This window comes from Amphibalanus amphitrite, unplaced genomic scaffold, assembly GCF_019059575.1.
Source record: "Amphibalanus amphitrite isolate SeventyFive unplaced genomic scaffold, NRLGWU_Aamphi_draft 000651F_arrow, whole genome shotgun sequence".
NCBI classification, from domain to species: Eukaryota; Metazoa; Arthropoda; class Thecostraca; order Balanomorpha; family Balanidae; genus Amphibalanus; species Amphibalanus amphitrite.
In genome coordinates, this window is record NW_024882145.1 from 315,147 (window position 1) to 331,966 (window position 16,820).

General features: G+C 48.6%; 1 protein-coding gene across 1 annotated transcript; it reads right to left on the reverse strand.

Moving 5' to 3' along the window:
• Positions 1 to 171: 171 nt before the first annotated feature.
• On the reverse strand, positions 172 to 11,786 carry LOC122363996 (glycerol-3-phosphate dehydrogenase, mitochondrial-like). Its single transcript, XM_043333924.1, has 2 exons — positions 11,667 to 11,786; positions 172 to 4,097 (listed from the first exon to the last, which is right to left on the reverse strand). The coding sequence occupies exon 2, from the start codon at positions 4,025 to 4,027 to the stop codon at positions 1,901 to 1,903; it is 2,127 nt and encodes a 708-aa protein (XP_043189859.1). The 5' UTR covers positions 4,028 to 4,097; positions 11,667 to 11,786; the 3' UTR covers positions 172 to 1,900.
• Positions 11,787 to 16,820: the final 5,034 nt, after the last annotated feature.

Sequence of the window (16,820 nt, forward strand, 5' to 3'; positions counted from 1 at the left end):
CTTCGAAGGTCTAGATATGACGCGGCCCATGCCTGCCCCCCCCCCCCCGGGTCAAAATTCCCAATTCCCTAGCTGATGCCCTACATCATACCATGTGTGAAGGGATGCAAATGGGACGACCAATGCTTCTCCTTCGTGCTCACAGCTCGTTCCATTGAATACCAAAGCCCATACTTTTGTCACGTAAATGCAGTGTATTTGCAGCAACACCGCGCGAGATGCAGCATTCACGATGGGGGCCAGCATTACGCCAGGGATGTGCTCAACAGGGTAATCGGTTCTTTTTCTGTATAACTAGCCACACATCCCAGTTCAAACGTGGGACAAACTCAGCTTTTTGACAGAACAGATGTCTTATAGATAATGTCGGCAAGGGCATGTGAACACAAAATTACAGTTGAACGCATTCATCTAATTCTTAAATAACGTAATACTGAAAAACACACATTTCCCGTAACTTCGTTGCTTTCTGAATATGATCGGAACTGCGCATTTCATAAATTAGATAAGACTGACTAGTCCTTCATACCAGTACCGTCACATAAAACCCATCTGGAAAACGCCACAACGGCCCTCAGCGCGCTTACAACTACCAAACGTGTGAACACTAAGCAGCACAATTTGACATGAAAAGCCGAGGGCAGCATCGGATTCCTGACATGGAGAAACGTCACAGACTGTTTCCGATAAAACTATTAGATTTAATCGAAACCCAATAAAAACCGTAACAGAAAGAGCAAATAACTAGGTAAGGAACAGAAACAAGAAAAACCCGCTGCCTCAAGTGAAGAACTCAAGTTTCGTGAGTAACCAATCACAACTCACAAACACGCTAGCTCACAACAGCAAGAGCACGAGTAGTAAGACAATAGACGCGAACCAATCGTGACACGTAGAACCCAGCCATTGTTCTCTCAACAAATTTCCTAGTGTCTTCAAGACTACCTACATGATCCATGGGACCACTCAGCATCAGCCATCACCGCGTTCCTTCGATAGATTGGAAGACAGGTAAGCATGCAGCAACAACAAATCGCTTACTTAGCTTCCTCTTAGGCGAAAGTAACCACTTACGCACACGCACACAAATGATTAGTGCTGAATTATGTCTTTGTCACGGTTGGCAATCCGTTGGCCAGTGTTTCGGTGACATGAAGTAGCTCGCGTGGTCGCGCATGGTTGAAGTCGCCAGTCGCCAGAGCACGGTGTTCGTTGAGGCGTATCAGTGACGCGCAGCGCTGAACGGCGGTGTCACGGCGGTCAACACGGCCCAGTTAGTCAGTGGGCCGCGGCCCTCGAGTGTGACCTCTGCAGTCGGTAAGTGAAGGTGATCGGGGGACTACCACGACCTCCGCACCACTTCGTCAGTAACTGGTAGTTTTGATTTGCTTTCTACATCCAACTCTGGCAGAGGGTGATCCTATATCACCACAGGTCGTTGCAGAAACTTGTTGGATCAGTGAACTTAGCAGCATCACCACCAAGCATTCCTAATGTCATTTCGGCAACATATAAACACGAGACGACCATACATCAACCGCGCAATTCAGTTACCCTTTCGATTTTTAACACAAGTAGCTTGTCCGACATGCTTCCACTATTCCTGCTTTTTGTGTCCCCACGCGAATACAAGTACTTTTAGTTTCATTCACTGTAATAAAGAGTAAAATATCACAATTGGTATTTTTAATGAAGTATTTCATTCTGGCAAAGAACTTCAATTGCACGATTGCTTTAAGCCTCAATGAATGCTTCACTGAAGCATATTCATAATTTGCATTTCAACAGATCTAGTTACTTATCATATCCGGCATCTTTCAGTTATTCAATTTCCACCCGCGTCATTCACTCATCACAAAGCTGTCAGCTCTGCAAAGACTTGGTCTCACTGGCATCTTGGTCACACGCCACCACCGCTTCTTTCCACGGGGATCCGGACGTTGTCGCTCCCGGCATCCTTCTGACGTGCGCGGGTGCCACGAGGGGTGCCTCTCTTCAGCCCCGCCATAATCTGCATGTAAGTAGCCAGGTCGACGCAGCCGTGGTGCGCCGGGTCCGCCTCGGAGAGCATGTTGTGGATATGGGCTCCGGGCATGTCCTCCAACTCCTGGCGCAAGTCGTTAACGGTGATGAAGCCCTTCTTCTCGCGGTCGAGCTCCTGGAAGCGGCGGGTGTACGCCTGTACTTCTCGAACGGTCAGGCTGATGGGCACCTGCAGGCGCGACTCCTGGTTCACCATCTGACCCATCTCTGTACGCAGGAACGTCAACGCTTGCTCGTGTTGACGCTGTTTCTCCGCAGCGTTCCAGCCGAGCTCCTCGGCCATAATTTCAACCACGCGAGGTAGCACCTGCTCTGCGACGACATTGTTGAGAAACGCCAGCCGCAGGCGACGTCCGATCACGTCCACAGCGGTGGCGGCGTACTCCTTCACAGCGTAGCGCACCTCCGCTTCCAGGTAAGGGAACTCCTCCTCAAGTCGCTTACCCACCGTCGGGAACGCCTTTCCAGTTAGCGCCGCAAGTTTCGCCACAGCGAATGCACGGTCTCCGTAGGTGTCAGCCAAGTGTTTGGCCACCTCCGGGTCGAAGCCCATGTCCTGGACAAGTCGGATGTACATGTTGGGCGTCCAGTCATGCGCGCCCTCCAAGAGGAGGCCTTGGGTGCGACAGCCAGAGCTGGGCTTCAGGCCGGTGGCGCGGACCGCGGTATCGATGGTCTCCTCAGCCATGGACCGGTAGGTAGTCCACTTGCCGCCGGCGATGGTGACCAGACCTGAGGGCGACACGTGAACGATGTGGTTTCGCGCGATACTCTGCGTGTCGGGCTGGTTCGGGTCGGAGACCAGCGGTCGAATGCCGCTCCACGCAGACAGCACGTCGCCACGTCGTACCTCGATCTCGGGGCTCAGGTAGTTGCGGACCTCGCCGAGGATGAAGGCGATGTCCTCCTCGCTGGGTGTCGGGTTCGGCGTCACCTCGCACGGCGAGTCGGTGGTGCCGGCGATGGTGTGCTTCATCCAGGGCAGGAAGAAGATGACCCTGCCGTCGGAGGTCGAGGGGTCGAGCAGACCCATCGAGTCGGGACTGTAATATCCGGGAAGGACCACGTGCACGCCTGCCGACGGTGCGCAGATCTCCTTCAACTTGGGGTCATCCATCTGGCGCAGGGAATCAGTGAACGGTCCCGTGGCGTTGATGACACACCGCGCCCGGACTGAGAACCGCTCCCCGGTCAGTACATCCTCGCAGATGGCGCCGCACACTCGCGGCTCCCCGCCCTTCTCCGCGGGTTCCTTCAGCAGCTCCACCGCGCGACAGTGGTTGGCGACGCTCGCTCCAAGCCGCACGGCGGTGATGGCGATGGCGGTGTTCATTCTGGCGTCGTTGTGCTGACCGTCATAGTACACGATCGCTCCCACTAGGGCATCCGTCTTCAGCATCGGGAACAGCTCCAGCGCACTGCGCTTGCTGAGAATGTAGGACGACTTGAGACATTTGGAGCCGGCCACGATATCGTACATTTTGATTCCGGCGTAAAAGTATGGCAGCTGCCACCACTTGTAGACAGGCAGCATGATCGGCAGCGGGTAGGACAGATGCGGCGCGATCTCCAGCAGGTTGGCACGCTCGTTGAGCGCCTCCCGCACCATCCTATACTGCTCCAGGTCCAGGTTCATGATGGCCTTCTGTAGGTAGCGCACACCACCGTGCAGCAGCTTGGTGCTTCTGCTGGACGTGCCCGAGCCGAAGTCGTCCATCTCGATCATGGCGGTGCTGAGGCCGCGACTGGCGGCATCCAGGGCACAGCCGGCGCCGGTCGCGCCGCCGCCCACCACCAGCACGTCAAACTGCTCGCTGCGCAGGCGTTCTAGCTGCTCGGCGCGGGTGGGCAGCGGGCCGTGGAACCGGCGCTGGACGTCAGTGGCAGGGGACGGCGGCGGCCGGCGGCGCGACTTGCGCGCTGCCAGCACGCCCACGGCCAGAACGCCGCAGCCGGCGGAGGTGACACGCAGCAGGGTGGACATGCTGGACCAGAAGCCGCCCAGTTTTGAGTCAGAGACGCACTACACAGCGTCGCCCGCTTGCTAGTGTTGTCTGTGGACACGAAACATAAGGAACGGTTAGGCTACGCAGTCGTTTTAAAAATCAATGAGTCGTTAACGAGGACGGTGGCGTGAAAAACCAGTTTGGACCGGGTCTAATGCACAGCACAGTCAGTTCGACCCTTCCCTGGGGCCTGGGTTTATGCTAACGATTCCCGTGACGTCCAATGTAATGGACAACGAGCTTGCAGTGGCGTCTGATTGCACAACACTAGCCAGCTGACTGTCCCGCTCAGAGAAGTGGTGTTATTGATCCGTGTTGCGTAAACCGCGTCATGGGCGGAGTTGCACGATACTGTGGGTGCTGGGACACTGTTGAGTGTTGGCAGCCTGCTTCGATCATTCTACATTTTGCTATGCGTATTGAAAGAAGAATGCTGAGAAGCTATGTCACATTTGAAAATATCTCCTAATGTAAAAAACAGCGATAAATGGTCTGATGTTTCGTTTTTGTTCCACTTAGGCATGGAACGGTTAAGATTTTAACGTGGCACGCATCCCCAATACATCGCTATTGGCTCGCATACATACACCGTGAAGCTTCCTCGTTCTTAAATTTGTTCCGATCTTAATGATGCCGTCTGCCCAATAATAAAAACAATGAGAAAACTTACCACCAATAGTAACCACAAATAGGTACCTTAATCATTTGTCACCCTTACGCGCCCCGCTGGGAGGGGGGGGGGGAGAGGGAGGAGATTCTGCCCCCTGTTACATTTTCGAACGATTGGTCGTAGAAAGACAAGGAAAACGGCAATCGAAAGCATTCTACAAGACGGACCCAAAGAGCAAATTTTGTCGCCTAAGAACGTCACAGGCCCGGTCAAGGTCAGATCAACGAGGTAGCCATTTAAAAGACGAAGTGAAATCTCGTATATTCTTTTTATTAAGTCTCGATTCCTGCAGATTCATCCCCCCCCCCCCCCAGCGGGGCGCGGGTTAAGTCTCACGAGCTGTGAGCACGGAAAAATACCGCCAGTGCGTGTTACTTTCCACATGGTGCTAGGATAAGACCAATGCATGTTGCAACACCCAATGATAAACCTGAAGTGTTCAGAGAGCAGTGATGAAAGTGCAGTAGTCACCACGTGTCATTATCTAACTGGGTCACAGCAAACGCGCTATCATCATGCCTACGGTCTGACCGTTTTAGTGCCTACCGATTAAAGTGCACAATATGCCCGAGAAATGCAAGCCTCTTAATCCACTTGCTTAAATGTGAGGAAAAAATATTCAATTTATCTAGCATGCACAACACATTTACCGACAGAGAGTGAAAGCCTACAACAGTGTGTCAAAACGCATATCCTTTCAAAGACGAAGGTGTTACAGCCGGCATAGGACAAGTACGAAATTTCTGAGAAATTTGTTTCTTAACCCGCGCCCGGCTGGGGGTCATGGATTTCCACGCCCTGCTGGGGGGGGGGGGGGTGTTTGAACACCCCCTTGTAACTCGGCTCCTGGGCCACGTAGCGATACGCGGAAGGCGGCGCTCGAAAGAGCGTAAAAAATAATGACGAAATCACTTCAGTCGATTTTTTGGTCAGGTCAAAGGTCAGGTCACCAGAGGTCATTGAAGGCAAAATTTCGCCGATTTTTAGGTCGAATGGCGACAATTTCCAGGAAGCCAACGCATAACTCGGGAACCAATAAAGCCAGAAAAGCGCATTCGATAGCCTTATTAACGCCCTTTCTGAGTAATTCTCTCAGATTTGACCTAACGTCAAAGGTTTTGGTTTCAGGGGGCAAAAACTGCAAAAATAGCCAGAGTATATACACCAAAATAGCCGTTTTTCGGAAACAGTTTTCTGCAATAACTTTTGACCCAAGCCTTGTACGAGCTTACTTTTACCGGCATCGTGTTCCTCTCGTCAAGACGCATCGAATGAACTATAACTTGACCTTGAAAGGTCAACTTGAAAATTTGACCTCAGGTCAAGGTCATGACCTGACCGGAAAGGGTCATGTTGCATATCAGTCGATCCGTATCGTCGAGCTGAACACATCTAAGGCGTTTTCATCGCTCTTGCATGCCTCTAACAAAAGTTATTTGCGAAAAACTGTTAGATACCATTCGTGACCTAAGATGACCTCAGGGCATAAACAGGGGTCACGGACACCATTTTAATGTCAAGTGTGTCTATACCACTTGTAATTCAGTGTTTGGGAGTGTTTATAATGTCTTTCGTCCAAAAGAGGCGCATTTCAATTTTCTCCCATTGACTTATAATGGAGAGGTCGCAAAATTGACCTGACCTAAGGTCACCGATATCAAAATTCCGTGATATATATTTTATAGATACTGTTACCCTTATCAATCTCTGAAAGTTTCAAAGCGATCGGTCACTCGGTGTAGCTATAGCAGACATTGAAACTTTTTATGAGGTGAGGTCACTTCAAGTGACCTGGTGACCTGACCTTGAATGATCTTGGTCTGAAATTTTCACAACATGTGTAGAATTGATGTATGATAAGGTGTACCAAAAACGGCGGCGCTCCGCGCCGCCGTTTTTGAGATATTCGCGAAAAACCACAAGGGGGGGATGTTCAAACACCCCCCCCCCCCCCAGCAGGGCGCGGGTTAAACGGTTATTGACCTGACGGCAGAGGCTAATTAATATCCTACAGAGGTCTTACAACATAAATACCTATCTCGGATATTTCTTAAAGGTTAGATGAGGTCAGGTCGGTCACGTGACCTCACCATTAGTCAATGGGGAAATATGGAAACCGTTATTTTGACGCCGGGAATGATCTTAATATTGCATAAAAATATTTAAGCTGTCTACTGAACACAAAATTCTTGCTTTTAAAATCATACTCTGATTTATAAACAAAAATAGGCAATCAAAAACTTGACTGACTGGTAAAGGAGAATCAAAATATTGATTCTACAGACCACAAGTAGCTGGCTATTTTTATTCACAAATAGAGTGCATACTGAATATGGATGCAATCATGACTTGCAAGAATTTACCATCAATCTTGCTATCATTCTCAAAAAGTGGCATCCTCAGCACTAGGCCTGGTTGTATACTGCCTTCATGACATTTGATCAAAATTAATAATTTCACATTGTCAAGATCCGAAAAAGGGTTAGGAAAACCTAAAATAAATAATAATACCTTACCTTACCTTAAAGGGACCCTCCCACCTTCAAAAAAGTTAATGAATTGGCATGAAAGTGATGTCGCTCGGTTCAGAAAGAGCAAAAACGAATATCTACCAAATTTTATCGAAAAATATTCACCGGTTTTCAAGATATTAGACTTTTACTTTTGTTTACTTTTTGGGATCTCCGCTGTTCCTAGCGACTTTATTTGAAAGTGCGGCATTTGTTGCGCGCAAAGCAGCATATACCACCGCGTGCTACAAAACGTTTTAGTCAAACATTTAACGGACGTTCGAAAGCCTGATGACGTCATCAGATTCCCGTAATGGTTAAGAGATAGGGACCACGCTGGTCCCACCCTGCAAGTAAAGGGAAGAAATTTCTTGAACACCATAAAGCTGCGGGGGTTGCGACCAGGATAAATGGTGGTTTCTGAGCCTGGCCGCAAACTTGGCTATCTCAACTCAAAACTAATGTTAAGGTGGGAGGGTCCCTTTAATATGATCGGAATTTTGAGGCCACTTGGCCTGTAGGGAACCGCTCTCATCGAGCTCGTATCAGGTGGGACCTTTCTAACTCCTATCAGGTATCAGACCTACCTGATGTTTGCCCAGTGGGCGTCCAGTCTTGATTTGAATTGATCGACTGAGGCAGCGCCGACGACCGTTGGGGGTAAACTGTTCCAGTCATTGACGACCCTCACGCTAAACGACTGTCTTCTTGGCCTGGTTTCCGCTCTGGGCTTCTGGACTTTCATCGAGTGGCCTCGGGTACGATTGTCAGTGGCAGCCGCAAAGAAATCCTCAGGAGACAGGTCGACCCCTCCATGAAACAGCTGATACATTTGGATCATGTCACCTCGTCGTCGGCGGTAGAACAATGAAGGCAGCTTTAGCACTCGTAGACGTTCTTCGTAGGGGAGGTGTCTGATGGAAGCTACCAGGCGTGTTGCTCTCCTTTGGACTTTTTCAATCAGGAGTTGGTCGGCCCGATTGAACGGGCCCCATGCCAAGTTTCCGTACTCTAAATGTGGGCGCACCAGAGTCTTGTATAGCAGTGGGAGTGTGAATTCGTCGATAAGTTCGAAGGAGCGCCTGATGACTGCCAAGATCTGATTGGCCTTCGCAGCAGCAGTGGTGGCTTGTTTGCGAAACTTGAGCAAGGAGTCGATATGGACACCGAGGTCGTGCTCTGTTTCCACCGCCTCTAGGTCGACTTCTCGCATGGTGTACAGGGTGTCTCAAAAGTTCGCTTACAGGTACCAGCCATGCTTTTTTGTCAATAATTCTGAATCAACAAGAAATTAACAGTCGAAATTTTGCATGGGCATTGGTAACAACCTTCCTCAAGCAGCTTCATCGTTTTCAAGCGCATTCGACCCTTCATGAGCTCACAAAAAGGGTTCACCTCTGACCATGGATCAGGCATGAAAATGGAGGTCGCATACTCGGGTCGGCTGAGAAACTCTGCTTCACGAGTAATGGGAATGGTTAGGTCGGAAATGACACATGGCAAAGTGTCGGCGAGGATGAGTACAACATGTTGGTCATCTAATAAAAACGGTGGCTAAATTTTTTGAAGGACAAAGCCATGCGAGACTAACAGCGCTTTGAACGACCCTTGTACCGCAGCAGACTCGTGCTCCGGAAAGCAGCTGAAAATGCAGTCCTAACTATTGAAAACTGACTAGAAGCTCACAGACAGAGGTTACCCAGTTTCAAAAATTGCAGGTCATCATAAAATAAAGACAAAATATCATTTAAAATTGTTTATAATATCTATAACGCTAAATTTTGAGGGAAAATAATGCGAAAATCGTCAATGCTGAGGACAAGTGACCCTCCAAAAGTGTCAATTAATGTAAAGTTTTATCTAACGAAGTTTCAAGAGGCAGATCTGGAGCAAATAGCTTTCTTTTACACACAAAATCCGGACAAAACCGCACGATGGACAGGTTTTGGCCGTTTACAAAGCAGAACCTCTCCTGAGGAAAACACTCCGGAACCCAGCGAAGGTCTTGGCGTTGGGAATTACGAGCGTTCGGGATTTGCAAAATTTGCAAAATGTGTCTAAGAAACAGATGGCCGACACATTCTGCTACGATATGCTGCGAAAAATTGGCCCCTGGTACTTCCCATTTGTTCAGGAATGGGGTTGTTTTGAAAAGAAAAATGGTGCTTGGGAAGTCGGCGCCAGTCATTCATGAAGGAGTTAGCGCCAGAGAAGACCTACAAAATACTCACGGATGGTGTCGATGCAAGCTGTCGGCTTTCAGGGAGAAGCGGATGTTGCCGGGGAGCTCGTCAAACCTAAATCCGACGCAGAAACTGCAGCGGATTCCCCTACAAGAGCTTGAAATCTGGTAACCTTTTATCAGCCTCCGGCAGCTGACGGAGTGACGAATATCGGTATGAGCAAATATTTTTGGAGATACAGCAAAGGGTTTGGTTTCCAACCTTCCGAATCAGTTGTCAAAGCATGCATATTTGTCTAGTGTACACACGGACACCAAAACCTTAGATTTTTGGCCGGTTCTTATATGCTTTATTGACATGGGAAATGTGTAAGCGAACTTTTGAGACACCCTGTACTTGATCCGGGGATTGTTATTCCCCAGGTGCAGGATCTTGCACTTGCCTTCGTTGAATGGGAGTTGCCACCGGTCAGACCATGTCACTAGGGCATCAATGTCGCCTTGAAGAGTTGTCGCTGCCGTTGTGTCTCGCACCTGCTGTGGGGACGATGGTCGGGCAGAGTGGTATCTGACATCTCTGAAGTGAGAGACAACCACCTCTCCCTCCTCGTCAACCTCAGGTAGGGCACCACTAGTGTTCCGACGCTGTTCTTCAATCGACAGCTGGGTGTGTTCAGTGGAGTGGTCTCTGCCAGCTCTTTGTTGAGCGACAGCCAGCCCCACAACCTCAGCGTCTTCTGAATGGGAGTCTCTGTCATGCCGCTTGGATACGTTTCGGTAGAGCTTCGTGTCGCCAGCGAACATCTTCACAGAGCAGTCGACCACAGAAGGAATATCATCCACAAACAGAAACAAGAGGGGCCCCAGAACTGAGCCTTGAGGAACCCCACTTCTGACGACCAACTAACAACCAATAATGCATTACAATGGTACAACTCAAGGCTAAAGCAATTTCATTTTGCTGACTAATAAAAAACTAAAATATGTGATTTATGAATTGATACAAGAATGATACAGGATGAGTTTCTTAAAGCAGCTTTTACATTTTTAAAATTGACTCCCTATTTTGTCGTTCACCAAGGCCAATATGTACAGGTCTCGCGGGTTTTAGCGGTAGGTTTTGCACCTAGAAAATTTAGTGTACTTCAGGCTATATCTTCGTCGTCTTAAGCTTTTAAGTGTTGAAGATGCGATCGACTTGTTGGGTAACAAGCCGGCCATGATCGTGTAAAATGGCTTCATCGTAGATCGATTAGTTTCTGAGATATAACCGGAAATGTAAAAGTGCAAAACCTACCGCTTAATCTCGCGAGACCTGTACAATGCTCACTTGATTTTGAAAATTATTGGATGCTGGCTCGCAAGCCATAACATTTTTTTGTGCAGTCATTATAATGATTTGAAGGCAAGAGCACACTAAACTACATAAATAAATTGATTACATGTCCATACATGGTCAGTAGTCAGTACCCCACCCATCAGAATCAGAATCAAATTAATGATGTGTCCACTTTTAGATTGAACAAGCCTAGTTAGCCCAACTGATTTTATTAATTGATACTTATTTCTCATGGTTGAAATCAGTAATATCCCCATAAGGGTCTGAACCTACCTGGAGCCCAGCTTCAAGTAATCAAATTTGTTCAAGTGGGGGTATTGAGGCCTTGCTAACAACTGGATAAAATCGGCTGGCTGGCCAGCTGGTGATGTACAATAGCTTTGTTATTTATTGATATAAACACGGTAGAAGATGAACTTGAACACAAACACGTAAAATGACACTCATAGAAAAATTAAAATATAGATTGAGATATTAAGTTATTGGTATCTGGCATTGATATATAACAAGCTCTGCTAGCTCCACCATACATCGCCAGCTGGCAAATCGTCCAGAAAATAGTACGGCCCGAGTATTCGTGTGGTGCCTATCCCTCACAACTTCCGACACAATAGGTCAAGGTACCACATTTCTGGAACCATCATTGTCCACAAGATTCACAGCAAGTGATTTAAAACATCCTATTACAACTTGTGTACAAGATAAGCAAATTGTTAAGTGGGTAGGCAGGTAGGTATCTATGCAAATTGAAACAAAAATTTGTATTGAGACTTAATTAAAATGTTTCATTGCTGTGGATTTTTCTGGAGCTCAAGCTACAACTTTGACTTTGACTTATTATGATCGTGTGACGTTTTGCTGAGCAAATACTATTAAACTAAACGGTACATGCGGTTTACATAGCCTTGGTACATACCTTCTCAATTCAACTTATATACTCTAGGACTGAGGACAGGACATCAATACACACAAACACAACAGTCAACACACAATACATAATACATACAGACCGGCGTTCAGCAACAAACAAGCAAACTAATCAAGGTTGCGTATGAAAAGTGGCGACACCTAGCGGTTGATTCGAGGGCCTAAAAAGCAGACAAAATTGAGGAACAACCTAGGATCGATAGCTGTTCGGCTTCTCGTTCTCTGATTTGTTGAAGACAAAAGTTACAGAGTTTTTAAAAACATTTTTTCTCGGTCTGTCGTCTGATCATTGAGGAAAGACGAAAAGACGGTAAGCGTTAATTTTCATTGTTTTGTGGTTGGTTTATCTTAGTTTTGACTTACTTACTTACTTACTTACTTACTTAAGTTGAACGGAATTTAGAGAGGCCAAAGGCCTGTAAACTACCGGTCCAGTCGAGCTTCTAGACGGATCATGTTAGGGCTCATAGGACGTAGGTGGTGTGTATAGGAGATGGGCCCAGTGCTTGTCGAGACGATTCTTGAACTGGTTGAGAGAGTCGGCGCTCACGACTGCCAGCGGTAGTCCATTCCAGTCGTTGATGACTCTCGTTGAGAAGGCGTTTCGACGGACGCGTGAAGTTGCTCGGGGTTTGGCCAGGCGCCACGGGTGTCCTCTGGTTTCCCTGGCATGTGTTCTGTCGAAGAACTCTTCTGGCTTCAGATCCAGCTTCCCGTGTATCAGTTGAAAGACAGCGATCATGTCCCCACGTCGACGTCGGTATCGCAGCGAGGGCAGCTTCAGGGACTTCAACCTTGCTTCGTATGGCAGGTGGCGGATGTCTCGAACCAGCCTCGTAGCCCTGCGTTGGACACGCTCGACACGAAGCTGATCTGTCCGGTTGAAGGGGCCCCAGACGATATTACCATATTCGAGATGTGGGCGCACCAGCGTCTTGAAGAGCAGTGGCAGGGTCTTCTGGTCCAGCAGGCAGAAGGATCGACGAATCACCGCCATGATTCGCGAAGCCTTGCTGACGGCCGCTGCTGCCTGCTGCCTGAACTTCAGGTCCGAGTCGACGATCACTCCCAGATCTCTCTCCTCTGTCACCGCCTGTAGCGCTGTTCCACTCATGTAGTAGTCATGGTTGAGTGCCTGACGGCCGATGTGCAGGATCTTACATTTGTCAGCGTTGAAACTTAGCTGCCAATCCGTACTCCACCTTGTAGCGGCGTCGAGGTCGGACTGTAGGGAGAGTGCATCCTCTGGATTTCGGACGGCCTGGTAGAGTTTGCTGTCGTCAGCGAAAATTTTGACATTGCAGTTCAGGACGCTAGGCAGGTCGTTGACATAGAGCAGGAACAGCGTTGGGGCCAACACCGAACCTTGCGGGACTCCGCTCGGCACGGGGATCCAAGCCGAACGGGAGTTGCCGACAATCACTCGCTGCTTCCTTCCCACCAAGAATGCCTCGATCCATCGGAGCAGCTTCCCTCTGATTCCGTGCGCTGCCACCTTATGGAGAAGCCTCCGTGTCGAGACAGTGTTAAACGCCTTGGCGAGGTCAAGATAGAGGACGTCAATGGGATGGCCGCGTTCGATCAACCTGCTCCATTCCTCAATGGCGATCAGCAGCTGCGTGGCGCACGATCTGCCCGGGCGGAACCCGTGCTGGGCGTCGGAGATGAGGTCTTCGGTTTTGAGGTGGTCCGTGATCTCGTCTCTGATGATCGATTCGATGACTTTGCACGGTATCGACGTCAGACTGACGGGTCTGTAGTTGTTCGGATTGTCCTTGCTGCCCTTCTTGTAGATAGGGATTACGTCGGCCAGGGACCAATCCTCTGGTAGGACTCCAGTGTCGAGTGTTTCCCTGTAGATTGATGCAAGCTCGCTGGATACCGAGTCCCTGATCTCGTGGAGGACGCGAGGGTGAAGACCATCTGGCCCGGCCGCAGATGACGTCTTTAGCTGCTTGAGCTTCAGTCTCACTAGGTCAGCGGTGACGACAACATCCTCGATTTCTGGTCCCCTGTAGGTGCCGTCGTGTGCGGTGGAGATGGGGCGAAGGTCATCGTCCGTGCAGACTGAGCTGAAGTATGTATTGAGCACTTGTGCCTTCTCGTCGTCGTTGGCCGTCAATTCGCCTGCTCCTGTGCGGAGATTCTCAACGCCAGTCCTTGTCTTAGTGCGCGAGGAAGCGTACCGCCAGAATCCTTTGGGATTGGACTTGATGTCCAATGCCAGCTTGAGTTCCAGCTCCGTTCTAAGGTTTCGGGTGAGTCGCCTCAGGTCGTTGTTGCAGCGTTTGTAGCGAGCAAGGTGAAGGACGTCAAGCGACTTGGTGTAGGTGGTCCAGAGCTCCCGCTTCTTCTTTTTCAGGCGCATCGCTTCCCTGTTCATGTAGATGCTCCGCCGTTTGCTAGCTGGGCACGATTTTGGTATGCATGACCCAGTCAAGCGGGTCAGTGTCTTCTTGAAGGACTCGTAACGTTGGTGAGGGTCAGGAGGAACAGGTCTGTCCCACACCGTGTTCCTAATGTGTTCATTCAGGAGGGCGTAGTTACCCTTGTGGTAGTTGAGGCGGGGCGTAGTTGGGTCAGTAATCTGTTCGTAGCCAATCATGTCGAATCGAAGTACCACGTGGTCGCTGTTGCCTATGGGAGGATGGTAAGTGAGGTTTTGGACAAACCCCTCTTCATTGCTCAGAATGATGTCGAGAGCACTAGGCAGCACCCCGTCTCTGTACCGCGTCTTCTCAGTCACGTGCTGGATGAGACCGCATTCCTGTATGCCTTCGATAAAGTGGTGTGTGTGGTGGCCATCTGGAGCATTCGAGAAGCTGTTGACCCAGTCAATCTGGGGAAAGTTCATGTCCCCCGCAATCACAATTTGTGTGTTCTTGCTTGATGAGCAGAGGTTGAAGAGCTCTACTAGATGCTTGGTTGATAATGGTCCATGGGCGCCAGGGCTCCGGTAAACGCACCCCACAAGAAGCTGCTCAGGAGGTTGGAGTGGAACTTGCAGCCAGACTTGCTCCACTTGTGGGGATGTTGGGAATGCTGCCAGAGTAGCTTTGATTGGTAATTTGGTGAAAATACCAACTCCTCTTTGTCCACAACTGCCCAGGTTGTTAGCCGCAGGGTCGAAGTTAAGGTACAGATTATACCCAGGGATGTTGAGGGTGGCGAGGGGGATGGGGTGCACCTGGGCCTTGGGAATAATCTCAGTAAGAAGAATGAAGTCTGGTATGTCATTTGCCACCATCATGCCGAGGTCATCCCTCTTATTTACAAATTGATCAATATTTGTATAGAGAGCCTTGTACCTCTTGGCCTTGCGCATATCCTCATTGCCTAGTCAGATCTGGTTTCTGCTGTCTGCCGGCTGAGCTGGCTGCTCAACTCCGCTGAGTTCGGGAGCCAGGGTACGGAGAGATGGTAACATACCAGCAGCAGGTGTGGCCTGTGGGTGCTGGGTGGTTGACAGTAGATCGGTACTGCGGACCCAGCTAGGTCCAGGTGGAGCCTGATAGTGTTGGGCTGGTGGCTGTGCATCATCAGTGTTCAGTGGCGGATCTACGTTGGGGCAAAATGGGCAATTGCCCCCCCTAAACGGAAAACCTCTGGGCAAACATATCTTTTTGCCCCCCCCCCCCCCTAAAAAAACTACAACTTGAATACTAAAAATATGGTGTTTAAAAAGAAAATGTGAAATAAATGGAGGTCTAGAAGGTTGTCATATTCGTGATATTAAGTTGTGAGCTGATAAAAAGTCCTCCGCCCCATGAATGTCACTTGTCAGTCCATCATCCATCAGCAGTGCTACTAGTGCTACTGCTACCAAAAAAAAAAATAACGCGATTTATTGAAACCTTGAACCAAGTAAACAAACCGTCAACAGCAGACCCAAGGCTATAGAACTCAGCAGACCGCCAGACGCCAGTGGGGTCAGGGGTCACCACACTGGTGAGCGGTTGGACAGTGGTGGGTTTGCATGGGTATATAAGAAGTGTTTGCATAATATTTTATTGCTAGATAGCATGGGTGTAGGAGCTGAAAAAATATTGGTGGGTCTAAATATCCATTAGTACCTAGCATTTCCACTGTGGCTACATTAGTGTAGCTGGTGGTAGCTGTAACATGGCAGGCGAGATAGAACTGGTTCACTGTAAAAAAAGTTTAGCACCATAGAGGTACTTTTCAATTGACTAATTTTCAGTACCCTAGCGGTGCTAAGTTAAGCATTTTATTCGTACTTAACTAAGATCTAGTTTAGTATCAAGGTGCTAATATAAGTACCCATATTTGTTTAGCACTCGTGTACTAAATGTAGTACCCTACACCTGCTAGACCAATTTTCAGTACCCTAGCGGTGCTAAACTTTAAAAGGTGCTAAGAATAGCATGCAGTTAGTACCTTCCGTACTCACATATGAACCGTTTTAGCGCTATTGTTACCCCACGACAAGTAGAATAATGCTAACGAAAGCATTGGGGCTGAAAGTAGAATATCTATACTAGTTAAAGCTGCTGCATGAAAAGTTCGCAAAAACTGCTTTCTTTAGCAGCACATACATACTTTCACTAGTTACTGCAAAAAGGACTAATCAATTACCAAAAAGGAAATTGTGTAAGGCCGAAAAGACGTGCAAAAAAGGTTATATCCTAGATAAGTGATACCTACAAGTCTCAATGATTGTGTTTTGCATTCTGCAATATTCCCGTGTAAGTGCATCTTTCAAGCATCCAACACATTATAAAATTAAAAAATAATAATGGAACATTTATTAACACTTTATATCATCTGCATGAAAAACAAATGTAAATATATACACAAACAAACGTACAGGAAATAACGAAAGGTCGCTCATATACCTGCACACTCGCAGTGACCGACGATTAACGCGAGATCGACTGGGGGAGGCGGGGGGGGGGGAGTAGTCGTTGAACCGACGTTCCGTTCATGGCCATAAGTTCGACCTCATCCACGACCAGACGGCGTTTAGTGATAGACGGAACCGGAGACCGCGTGTTGTTGTCGTAGTTGTCCTCCATTGTAAGTGGTAGTCGACGGAAGAACTGACCAGGCCCCATGCCTGGAGCAAAAAAAAAAACTGGATCAGTTTCAAGGTTTTTTTCTGTTGGGAGCTATTTTCGCAAAC

What these genes read in the sequence shown, in the direction of transcription:
- LOC122363996 (XM_043333924.1), bottom strand. Translation starts at nt 4,027, where the DNA reads ATGTCCACCCTGCTGCGTGTCACCTCCGCCGGCTGCGGCGTTCTGGCC.